At 46.8% G+C, this 12898-nt stretch overlaps 2 protein-coding genes across 2 annotated transcripts in view; both read right to left on the bottom strand.

Annotated features, from left to right (window-relative positions):
• The window catches only part of LOC142087719 (thymosin beta-15A homolog), a 463475-nt gene that overhangs the window by 395461 nt on the left and 55116 nt on the right, over positions 1-12898 (bottom strand). The gene's annotated exons all lie outside the window — the stretch shown is intronic.
• GABRA3 (gamma-aminobutyric acid type A receptor subunit alpha3) overlaps positions 1-12898 on the bottom strand; it is an 80343-nt gene that overhangs the window by 12213 nt on the left and 55232 nt on the right. Inside the window, 4 exon segments of the mRNA XM_075162252.1 lie at positions 4105-4316; positions 6916-7068; positions 8607-8750; positions 12476-12558. Of these exon segments, the coding sequence (XP_075018353.1) occupies positions 4105-4316; positions 6916-7068; positions 8607-8750; positions 12476-12558 (592 nt within the window).

A 12898-nucleotide genomic window follows, 5' to 3' on the forward strand; every position in this document is an offset into this window, starting at 1 on the left:
GAATAGCAGCAAAGTGTTTTATGCTGAGACGCCTGTACCCTGAGCAGAGCCAAAGGCTCCGAACAATGCAATCTTGCATTAATAAGCAGGCAACGTCAATGCCAGGTTACTGTCAGCTGCTGGTGTAACCTTTGGCATCACTCATCCCTCCCATCTCTTCATTCACGTTATGTGGGACTGAGCCCAATGATCTTATGCTCTTTGGATCACCAGACAAAGACTCAGGGGTTGGATGGAGTCAGTAATCAGCCCAAGAGAGAAAGAGGGTGAAATGTTGTCAAAGAATGATACATGGACTCTAGTGAAGATGCTGAGAACACTTGCAGTGCTATGGAGGGCTACAGGTGATTGCAAGTGCAGTAGGATAAAGATGACATGGGGTGCACAGCATGGTCAGCAAGGAAAAGTCCCAGCAAAAATGGATTTACCATAGTGGGGCAGAAAACAAAGAGATGGGTCTGAACCACCCTGTGAATCTGTAAGACTTCAAACTGGTTGAAAATGGTGGCCTGTCAAGGTTGGTTCTAGTTCCTCTCTGTTGGCAAGGAGGGGATTGAAATAAAAATGCCACAGATGGAAACAAACAAAGAAGGAAGAATGATTCCCAAGTGACCTGGATCAAGGGGAAAACTTCAGAATTGCTGAAGAGTAGGTTGGACAAAAAGCTAGGCTTTGCTCGGTCAGTGGAAAAGGCATCTAGTGCAAATGGCGAGCATGCCTGTTACTTCCAAAATACAAGACAGAAAACTATGATGATCATACCAACAGAGAGGTTTGGAGGATGCTTTTTGGTGACTTTCTCTTAGTGAAAAGGCATGTGGAAAGAACATAAAAAGCCTGGATCTAACCTTCTCACCATGCACTACAGGATTATTGTCTTAAGGATGAGAAGGATAAAGATCCAGGACTATTCCTCCGTCCAAAGTGTGTTCTTCCTTGTTCTCACGTGTCTGACTGCAGCTACTTGTATTGTTTTTGTTGCTTCTTGCCACCCAGGATTTCAGGGCAATGTCATACAAACACAGATACAGAGCTAAATCTGATTTTATGCATAGATATTGCGTTGCAGGTGTAAGTGGGTTTAAGTAAGCATCTTCCAAATATTCAAAGCATCTTCCATTCCTTTTTGCAGGGAACTCCCTGGTAAATGTCATCCTTGCAGTCTTCATGAGTTTCCCAGTGGTGAAGTCACCATTAATGGTTGTCTCTCTGGATCCTCACTGTAACAGCCGCTCAGGAAGTGACCTCGTTGGCTCCAGAGATGGCCATCCCTATGGTTGGGATGGATGGGATGCAATGGATCTCACTCTGTTGAGACACAGCTCTTCTGTCCTGAAGTGGATCTTTTTAACAAGATATTTTGAGGATGCTGGAGATAGGGAGCTTTGCTGGCTACTGAAACCACTCATCTTTCAGTCTCTTTGGCCTCTCACTCCTCCCCAACTACTAGCATCTCCCACCTTCCTCTGATGATGTTTTTTTAAAAATCATCTTTACTAACAAGTTTTCCACATTGAATCCAGATACCTCTTTCCAATTTGATCTGCACCTCTAGGTTGGTTGCAGCCACTCTGCCATACAAAAAGAGAGGAAATCCTTCATCCACAATTAGCGATTACCGGTGGCAGGCAGGAAAGGCTTGGAAAATTTTTGGGTCCAAGAAGCACTAGTCAAATCTTATCAGAGTGCGCGCTAAAGGGAGTTTCTGGTGACATCTATGGTAATACCTGCCTGTTTTTTATTAGAGGAAAACTGCAGAGAACGTGCAGAGTAGCTCCCAGCTAGAACCAGAACCCAACTGTGGCTATAGCCAGAACATCATCATGATCAGTTATGATGCAGAGATCAGCGATTCACCAAGATCAGCCCATCATGTTAGATTCTACTTGAAAAAATGCTCTGTTCCAATCTAAACTGATGGGTTGGCTGAAGGGGAGAAAGAAGGAATGGAACCAGCTCTGAGAGAGTGAACGCGCTGAGAGTGCCTGTCAGCATCCAGCAGCTTTTGCAAGGTAGTGATTTCTTTCAATTGGGATGGGAGGCTTTGCTGCTGCTTACATTTGGGTTGAGGGAAGGGCTGATGCTTATTGATTTTTTTTTTCATGTTCATGCAAGGAAACAATCAAACCTGGAGTGAGGCTCTGTGCCATCACATCAATAAAGAGTGTTCTTTTTGGCTGGGGGAAGGCTCTCCAGAGACCAGGGCTTGTCACTGGTAGTTTTACTCCTGGTACAAACACTTTAAAATGCCAATAGTTATCCTTCTGCCTCCTCTTGCTTTTGTGGTTTCAACCACCTGGCTTGTCAATTGTTTCAAGAAGAGCTAATTAGAGGCTGAAACTGAGCCAGTGAGGCACCTTCATTGCGTAGCAAATTCACTGCTTGGAAATTTTCAATGGAATAAAGATGAAAAGCAAATAGGATGACACATCGTATTCCCAAGCTCCCTGAAAGCCCACCAGTCTTCAGGGAGTTCTCTGAGCTGCAGAGACCAGGAGTGGGTTAGCCTTCTAAGATAAAAATCAGGGTTGGCTTGAAAAAGCATCCACAAATTTAGAGTCCTTCCTGATTCTCCAGCCTGATACCAATTGCAGCAAACTCACGAAGAGCACTCCCTCTGAAACATTCCTGGTCCTGCTTTGTTTTTTTGTTTGATTACCACATGCGCAAACATTCTGCATGCTCTTACCCTATTGTTTCAGCACTGTTAGTCTCGCAATGCTGGGTCAATGAATAAATTAAGGAGCATGCTGCTTCTATGACAAACTGAAGCTTTTGAGCCTTTGCTGCTTTTTCAGCTGTTCCCAGTTCACATAATTGTGTGAATCCTGTGCTAATTTGCCCATCCCTAAAAGGGACATGCTTGCATTGAGGACCTGTTCTGATCCTTCGCTCATGCCAATGACCTCGGAAAGGCTTCTCTCATCTCTAGAGGCCAGATTAGCATTATTGTTCATGATGGAAGTGGAAGACCATCAACTGGCCTCCTCTGGAGCCCTTCTGCCATAAGTCTGTTGCTCAGACCACAGCTGCAAAAGCAAACAGATAGAGAGAGTGCAAGAAACACAAGAGAGAGGCATTCAACACCCAGGGATGGCTGTGGTTCTCCATAAGGCTTCTGTTCTCCTGCTTTGACCTCCATACCAGAGAGATGACTGGCTGTTGTCTTCCCAAAAGTTACTGCAATTCTGCCAGGTATTTGCATACAGCCCCACAACAATTTTAAACAACACATTAAAATGCAAAGGAGTAAAATATAAAGGCTCCAGAACCAAGAACAAAGCTGATTTTCAAATTGATTCAATAAATATAAACAAGGAGCGGCATGCTACAGTAAGCGATTTCTCTGCACAGCTGAGATTAAATCAGTTAGGAGGGAGGGGGCACGAGCAGGGGTAGCGGTGGCTGTCAGGAAGGAAGCTGCCAGAGAGGCTGATCCCGAGCGAGAAGGGAAAACGTGGGTGATGCCAGGCACTAATTTACTGCCAGTTGCTGTTTCTCATTGCTTGCTTCCCACCCACCCTCTTGGCCCGAGCTTACAAAGCAGCAGCTGCCAGCAGCTGTGGGCAACAGCACGAGCGTTAGACCTCCCCATCGCTGCACCATGCTTGCCCATGCCAGGGGAGACCAGTTGGGGATAGCAGCTGCAGGGGACACAGCAGAGTGGGACTGTCTCCACTGGCGAGGCTGGCATCCTGTGGCATATTTGGGTTTGTGTCGCATGCCGGCAACATGGAGTGGGGCATTTATGAGTTGGAGGGAGAAGAAAGGAGCAAGGAGACCACCGGCGGAGCAAGACCAAGAAATGCACGCATTCACGTTTCCACTGGCAAACGGTCGTGCAGAAGGACAGAGGGAAAAGTGAGTAGTCATGCCTGGGTGATTTTCTCCAGCTAAGCACAGTGACCAGCCCTCCAAGCCCTTCCGCCTTTGACCCTCAAGAACCGCTCCAGTCGAGACCTGAGCTGGGGACCCCAGTAAGTAGCATCCAGCCTCCCGGAGTGCTGTGGGGCTGCATGTTACCCACTCCTGGCCCCGGTGCAGCTCTCTCATGCAGCGTTTCTTCACCGCCCCCTCTTCCCTGGCCTTGGCCACAGGGCTGACCTTCATCTCTTGGGCCTCCAGCACCTTCTTGCCATCCCAAGCCCAGCTGCGCTTGGTGAAGTAGTTGACGGTGGCAAATTCGATCAGCGCAGAAAACACAAAGGCGTAACAGACGGCTATGAACCAGTCCATGGCCGTCGCGTACGCCACTTTAGGTAACGAGTTTCTTGCGCTGATGCTTAGTGTGGTCATGGTGAGGACGGTGGTGACACCTGTGGAAACACAGCAGGAGACAAGGATGGTGTGAGACCATACACTCGTACCCACCCAGTTTCTCCTCAAACCACACAGTTGGCATTTCCATCATGTAAATTCAGGAGCCGTCCTCTAGGCCATGTGGCCCACATTTCTGCTGTAATTAAGGGAGTCTTACCCAGCACAAGTCCGTGGTGCAATTCATAGAATAACGAAACAGTCCAGATTGAGAGAGAAGTCAGCTTGTCAACCCCTGCTCGAATCAGGGCCAACTTCAGGTTGCTTAGGGCCTTCTTTGGTTCAGTTTTGAGTATCATCTCCAATTCATATAATCAATGGCAAACATCTGCATTAGGATGAGATTAATATTCCCCAAACTCCATCGACTAGATCTCTGCTAACTATAAAAGAGTCCTAGCTCGTAGGTAGGATTCAATTCCTCGTCTGCTAGTAGGGTAAGTTGTGTGATGCTAGACCCAGCTCCTTCATGTAGAATATGCCATGGAGAAGCCTCTGGTTGCTTTTGCAATGAAATAAAAATAATAAAATAACAGTATAAGGGACAGCTAGATGGTTGGAAACTTCATGAAGGACCAGAAACTGGCCACTCATCCAATGTGGTTCTCTCAATATTTTGGAAATAGTGTCTTGTGACCTGCATGGACGGACACCTGGGATCCTGGGTCCTGCTGGCATGGCCAGGCACCCATCAGTGGCCCAAGCTGCCAGAATGAGTGTCACTATGATTTATCTTAAAAAAATGATCTGTTGCAAAATGCCTTTTAAAGCTTTTTTCATTAAAGCAAGCAACCATTGCTATCCATTTTCCCCAATAATGTGCTTTTCAATTAAAAAGGCATTAGAAACATGATAAAAATATTGACTAATTTTTACTTCCCTTAAGCCATACTCCTGGTAATTGAAGAGATTCAATAATATTGTTGACAATACTTTCTGAGGGGCAAAAAAAAAAGGAATAAACAATTGGAGTTCTCATTATTTTCTTAATAGGAAAGCAAGGCTACTTGGGAGGAAAGACATTTTTCACAAAGGTAGGTTTTAATTTTTCAATCAGCTCTCTCCTGCTCAATCTGAGCTGCTACTCGAGGAAACCTGTCTAATTGCAAATCTCAGGATAACATAGGAGGGAATCAAATACCCTCAGAGAAGGGCTCACCCCCAGTGTCGGGAGTGCAGAGACACTCCAGAACCGATGCAAATGTAAGAGCCCACCTGGGGCATGGACACACATGGGGTCTGGGTGTGCACTCTGTGGGGTTTAGTTGCAAATGATTCACAAATAGATGAGTGAGGAAAGTTCATCGATGACTCTCTATATGCCTGAGCTGGTCCTATTTTCCACGTGATTTCTGTCTGAGCCCCCCCTTTTCCATTCTGCTGGATGAAAACACCAAAAAGTGGGTGCTAAGGGACTGTATCCCCTCTTCTTCACTGTTATCACTGTTCAGTGCAGCTCTTGCAATCTAGATCGTGCAAACCGGTTTGGTCATAATAACCGCCCAACTCCCCGCAGCTGCACTCGACCCTGGGGATTGCTGTAGGATTTGCATCACCGGGGAAGAGAAGGCAACCCGGTGCTAATGGGGAGAAGCTGGGGTCAACTGTAAATTTTAAAGCTTGTTCATGATCTACATTTCACAAGCCCCAGTGAACACAAAAATCATAATGATTCCCTTCTAGTTCATTTAGGAGGATGCAGAACCACCTGTGACCCTCCCTGCATCCCGTTCCAGTCCACAGCACAGGTCTGCAGAGAGGGTCCGGAAAGGAGGACGTCAGCCCTGTTGGGTTTGTGGGAGTATTTCTATCACAACCCTTGATACAGAGAAAAGGCTTCATGATCTTTGAAACCACTCCTCTTTCTGTCTTATTCCAAAACACGAGCAGGTGGTGCCATATATCCCCTCCCTGCTTGGTGTCTTTTGTCCGATATACTCTCTGTTAAGTGGTACCTGCTGGGCACTGTTATTTCCAGGAAATAAAATCCTGCAGCATCACACCTGGTCTGTGAGCATGTGTGTGTAGATCCTGAACTAAAGGTCTTGGCACGAAAGCACAAAGCAATTAAATGTTTATAAAAGCTATTAATATATGTGCAATGCCAGCCTGACACTTTGCCTCGGAGAGAGGATCTGAAACTAGCTGAAGACAATAATAACAATATATTTACCCTGCAGTTATACTGCCTCAGCCCAGGAACTTGTTATGTGGAGCTCTGACCAGGGGCACATTAGCAATTTCAAAGGCAGAGCTTTAAATGCCTCCCCATGTACCTATCCTCTCCTCAACTCAAAAGCCAGTATAGATAAGCAGACACAGCCAAATGCATATAATTAGATGATCAATACCTTGATTGCTGTTAATATTTATGGCTTGGCTTGTAGCAGAAACATGGACAGGAGTATTTTTGCAGTGATTCAGTGGAAGCAGGGGCACTGGGAAGACACTGAGAGCTATTCTGGGAAATGACCAGCAGCTGCACTGGTGCCGGTCAAGGCCAGGAGAATACCAGCTCTGATGCTCAGTCTATTTCCCGTCATTTGTGGTGCCTTTTTCCCCTTACCTGAGAGGATGCCCCCGTGCTCCCAGACTCACCAAAAACTGTTCGGGCAGGAACGGACTCCCTGTTAAGCCAGAAGGAGACCTGGGACAGGATGACTGTCATAATGCAGGGTAGGTAGGTCTGGATCACAAAGTACCCGATCTTCCTCTTGAGGTGGAAGTGTGTGGTCATGACGACATACTCCCCTGCAGACAGACGGTTAGAGATGCTGAGCCACTGAAGACCTGTCCTGAGCAAACTTTCAAGCTCTTAGATGAAATTGCAGCCTGTGTGTCATATTGTTACTGGCTGGCATGCCCTGGTATCTTACAGGACTTCAGGCCACCCTGACAGCTGTGCGAAGGAGGGATGCATGCTGCAGCACACTGTCGGCGCTGGCTTTGCACGTCCTGCACATGCACACACAAAACACTTCTCTGGAGATTTCTGTAATTCACTGCAAAACGGTTGTGCGACAAAGGCAAATCAAAGCCAATAAGCAACCGGGCAATAGGCTTTCCCTGTTTCATCCCAGGCACAAGACACCTCTGGGGGTCTCTCCCGACCCAGCTCCCATCCCTTTTCTGCTCCAGCCCACGGAGCCACGTTGTGGGTAAGTTCCCTTAAGCCTAGAGAGACCCTAACAGTTCTTCGGTAGGATTTCAGGACAAAGGATTTTATTTTCTCTGACAATCCTGAAAATATTCCACCTTTCCTCGCTGTAACCATCTCAAAAATCAGGGCAAGTTCTGTCGTTAAAGGTCTGGGCTGTAAACCAAAGAAGCAGCTGTCTCTGTTTTCCCTCAACGCCCTATTCCTCCACTCAAAGCATTGGATATTTTGTTGGATTATTGTGCCTTTTTGTTGTGAGCGTGGCTCTGCTAAATCATAACACACAGGAGCCTTTAGCAGCTTTCTTGCCACTTCAGGTTATTCATCTGTACATTTTACTACAACTTAAGTAGAGAGATGGGCCAGATATTATGACATTTAGTTCCCTGGACTCCCCACATGTCCCCAAGGGAGGTGATATGAGTTGTTACAGACAGACACTATTAAAATCAAATGCACCAAAGAGGAAATATCTTCAAATGAGAGAACTACTGGTGCATACAGAAGGGAAAAAAAAAAAGAAAAGAAAAAAGAAAGATAAGAGACACACATGAGATAACAGAAGCCATCAGTACCTGGATTCAGAGGGGAAGGGAGGAGCAGCAGATGGGAGAGAAAGATGATTAATATTGGTCATTAATGAGAGGAAACATTTGTTTGGGATAATTTTCTATTAGCTATGATAATATTTGTGTAAGCATATGCAGTGAAAATCACACTGAACTTTATGTTGCATTCGCCTCCCCTGCTCACAATGCTCTCCTGAGGGACTGGAAAGGGATCCAAGACAAAGGAACCCACAGTACCAAGAACCAGCTGGGCAAGGTGGGGCAAATTTTCCATACAACAGATCATTTTTAGATGCTTGAAATCAGTTTTCTAGATGGTATGGGCGATAAGGCTCTTTCAGTGGAAACCACTAAAAGCTAAACCCTTTATTGCCTGTTGGTGACTGCTCCAGATGTCCCCAGCTATATTCTCCAACAGCACGTGGCTTGGGAAGTACTGTGGTGCTCACTGCCTACAGGTACTGCCTCTATAATTATGCCAAATCATGGCATTCAAAGCCCATGGGTCCATCTCGTCTGACAGTGTGCTCAGCCCTTGCATTGCATCGTGGTCTCACAAGTACCTGTGCTGGATCGAACCATCTCTGTCCCAACAACATGGCCCAGCAGGTCATACTGGTTCAGGCGAGACCCACCCTTCGCTACTTCCACTGATTTATCCTTCCCCAGTGTCCAGGTGTAGATCACCTCTGTCTTTGTGTAGGCATCTGCGGAGGAAAAAGAAGAATGAGGTTTGTGCTTCTGCCTGACCTAAAATATACCAAAATTAGCCTGTAGGCAAATTAATCCCTGCTGCGCGTTCCTCAGAGCCACATGGCTGAGCACAGCCAAGCATGGCCAGAAACCAAGGCAGTTCAGCAACTGTTAAATCAAATGAGCAAAAGGGAGCTGGGGTTTTCGGAAGGGAGCTGGAAGAGGGGGCAGAGCACTGTCGTTGAGAGACACACTGTCCCCTTGACATGCTGACTCTGCAAGGGCTGGCTCCAAGCAGAGACAAGATAAGAAGGCGTCCAGACCAGCAGACTGCTGGGGCAGCAGGACGGCCACAGCCCTGCCATGCCAGGGACCAGGAGAGTCACACTGGCAGCAGCTGGCGAGAAAGGCTAAATGCAAATGGGGTTGAATTTTAGGTTAAGGAGAAAAAGTTAAAAAATCTTTACCCTCACTCAGAAACAACCCTCTCCAAGCCTCTTAGCTTTGGAGGTGGTGTGCCCTCCCACCAAGATGCTTTTTCCCCTGCATGACCTTGTGTTTGCCAGCCTCCAGGCCAATCTGTCAGGCAGCGAGGGAGGGCAGTGCTGAGAAAAGCCTGCCCGCACATTGCAAGAGAAACAGCAGGCAAGTGCCGCTAGACTGCTGCATGGGGCAGCGCTGGGCTCAGGGCCAGGGCATCCTTCCAGGGGCTTGCAAATTCTCCTCTCTATCCCACCTGCCCAACTCCCCATATGCAAACACCTCCCTCTAACACACAGTCATCATCACCTTCACAAGCCTTTCTGACCAAACCCCTGCTTGTCCTCATAGCCACTCCCTTTCCCAACAGCACCCACACGCTCTTGGTTTTGCCAGTTCTATGGTATCCAGAAACCGAGTCTCTCCAGACTCTACTAGGAGCTACTTCTCCCCATAATGCCCAAGATTCCTGTCCATACCCACTCTGCACCGGTTTTTTAGGCAAGAACAAAGTTCACTAAAACAAGCCTTCAATTAATTTTTACAACGAGCTTCTCCTATTAAGACATTAAAGAATTCTGTGGGTGGGCTCAGGTCAAGCAGTGGGTCAGGTCTACTACAGAAATGTCTCAGCTCCTGCTTTGTGGAAGATTGTGTCCTGAGACAACCAGATTTCTCTGATCTTTTTAAAACAACCACTGTTATCCCTGCACTGTAGGTTTTGGCAAACCTGTTAAATACTAAGCAGGCGCTGTGCAAAGTGGGGGGAGTCGTTTTGATGATCAGGCACTGTTTCTCAGCACGCCAGTGTGCTGCCTAAGCACTTCTGATGCAGGCTGGCACCTCTCACCCGATGTGCAACATTCTGCTTTTCCAACCCCTCCTTCCAGCTCTCAATATGCTTCTGGAGACCTCCATCCTCTTTCAGGCTTAGCTTTGTACAGCTCTGGCAATGCTCTTCTGCCTTGATGGGGAGCACCTTCTGCTCTAGCAGTCACAGTTCACACACCGCCACTTGCCCACAGTTTCATTGCCATCATCCCTGAAAACACAGTTGTCTACATATCTGGTCATCTGGGACAGAAACATACCTGGTGTCATATAGGCCTGGCATGGATGCTTGAAACATATTTAATGCCATGAAGCTGTTTTGGTTCTGCTCAATGCCTTGCTTGCAATGCAGTCTAGTCCAATCCAAACAAGGACAGCTCTTTGACATTTAGTGGAGCTAATAACTTCAGCAACATCTTCTGCTAGCCTAGTCTCAGACAAATGTACAAATGTCCTATGACTGGCTTAGAAACAGTTGTTCTCTGCTGCGTACATCCATCTTTTAGGGAGCGTGGTGATAGGTAAAGCCATCACCTTCACTGCACTTGGTCCAACGAATGGTGCAGGTGGGCAGCTGAAGCTATCTGAAATGCCTGTTGCCCTTACTTCTCCTGCAAGCTCTCTGCCTTCCCTCTTTGGGTGGCTGCCATGGTGGTACAGGGACAGGAGGCCACTGATGAGCCATTCAGGTTGTGGGCATCACTGGAAGGTAGTTACTGAGACAAATTTGGCTATCCTTTGAACAGCATGTGTCTGGCCCTGGCATTGTCCTTCTACTTACAAATCTAACCCACTCTAAGCTTCTTGCAAATGAGCAGCTTCCAGCTGTTGACAGCTTTTTGGGGCAAACACTAGTCTAATCCTACTCAACAGAGGAGAGGTGAGCTCACATGCTATGCGGATCGGTGCTTTAGAAAGAGCTGTACTAATGTTATCGGGGCAGCTCTCTGAGCTGCTTGTGTCAAGACTCTCATCATTCAGAGGCCAAATCAGTAAAAATACCCAGAAGAACCCCAAAGGGTGTTCCAGCAGAAATACGCACATTAATCTCTCTTCCTCACCAACAAACATTATAAGCAATTGGATGTGGAGTAATCTGCCTTCCTGTAAGTCTTGTAATAATCCCAGAGTTTAGGCCTGAGGAATGAGATTTTATATCCCTCCTCACAAGGTCAATTAACATTAATAATTCATCCTTCTCTAAGGCTTGCTATTTTACTGGCCTTAGTGATATCTTGCGGCAATGAGTTCTACATTTAATTAGCTGTTAGAAATAACTTTTTTTTAGTAGTTTTGAATAATCCAGTTTCATGGATGCATTTTGTCATGAGGCAGAGGAGCAGATGTACATGATAAACATGATTTCTTCTGGTGCCAATCAAACTTTTCAACTTTCTCCTTAGTTAACTCCCAAATGGCTCCAGGATGGAAGTATCAGTTTAGAAAGGTTGTGATTTCTCTGTTTTCTTAGAGTCCAAAAGGGAGATTACTTGTGGGGGCTCATTTGTTATTTGGAGATGGGTAACTCTTCCATCTAACGCAATCATAGACTCAGAGTGGTGCTCAGTTCGTTGGACCTGGAGGATACTCCAGGCAGAGCGGGACTACAAAATTTATTTCCACATTATGGTGAACCAGTGGCTTAGAATTTGGTTCCCACTCACTTTAGGAACAAAACCAAAAGAAATTTAACTTGCAAACGGGAGAGAAGAGGGAACTTGTTCCTAGGCAGGGTATGGGAAGCCCAGGCAGATGAGCAGCTGCAAGCCCGGGGCTTTCAACTCACCAGCAGCCTGCAAATCTTCCCTAAACCAGGACCCTTGGGTGTTGGGACTGAGATTCCCAGAGTTTCCAAGCCTTTTACTTGAGAGTAGCCTGTCTGACAGACTGAAGAGGAGCAAGGGGTTTGTAAGCTCCATTGGAGCATGGAGCCAGAGCAACCAGGGATTTCAGGCTCTCCCCAGATTGGCAGGGGTGATGCAGGGAAGCTGGACAGGATACCTAGCAGCAGATACCACTGCTGTCTTCCCAAATCTGTCCCCCCAGGATCACCTTGTCATGAAGGAAAAGCATCTTTGAGTATTCCACCAACGCCGGTCCTGCTGAGGCAGCGCTGAAGAGGCAGCACTGCCTACTGAAGGCAGGGAGGGCAACGGGAAGCTGCTCTTCCCACTTCTCTTAAAAACTTACAGCAAAACCATAGGTGTCTAACCCATCCTGTGAGCCTGAATTGACCACAGATTTGCTTGCTGCCCATTTCTGATGATGGTAGGAATCGCATGAGATACCAGAAACAAATTCTTGGTCACATTATCATTAGCAATAATTAATAACACTGTTACTAAAATACTAGAAAACACTAGCCACACAAAGGACTGTTCTTTAGCTCTATACCCACCTCCTTGTGGAGGCTGATCAGGGTACTTACAGCTCCCAAATTTCAGTGGGCAAGCGTGCACATCCATTGGGAAGTCCTCCAGGTGCATGGGGCACTCTGCATGAATCGTTAGCCTACAAGACAAAACACAGGGCATGATCAGAAACACACGGCTGCGGAGGCTCCCACCTGGACCTTCTGCCACGGCATCTTTGCCCTGCATCCATCAAAGGCGACAAAGGTCTTAATGCAGTCACTAACCTCTGGGTCTCCGGGCAGAACTCCATCAGCTGTGGAGAGAACAGCAGGCACACAGATCTGGCCACCTTTACCATTGTATAAACTCAACATTATTGACTGAGTTCATCTTTATCCACTCAGTGCAATCAGAAAATCTGCCAAAGCCCAGGACTTCTGTTTGCTTATGCACTGTGCACAAAGAGCTCATTAATGCCTGAGGGGACATCTCATGGA

Source organism: Calonectris borealis, chromosome 13 (genome assembly GCF_964195595.1).
Source record: "Calonectris borealis chromosome 13, bCalBor7.hap1.2, whole genome shotgun sequence".
Lineage (NCBI taxonomy): Eukaryota > Metazoa > Chordata > Aves > Procellariiformes > Procellariidae > Calonectris > Calonectris borealis.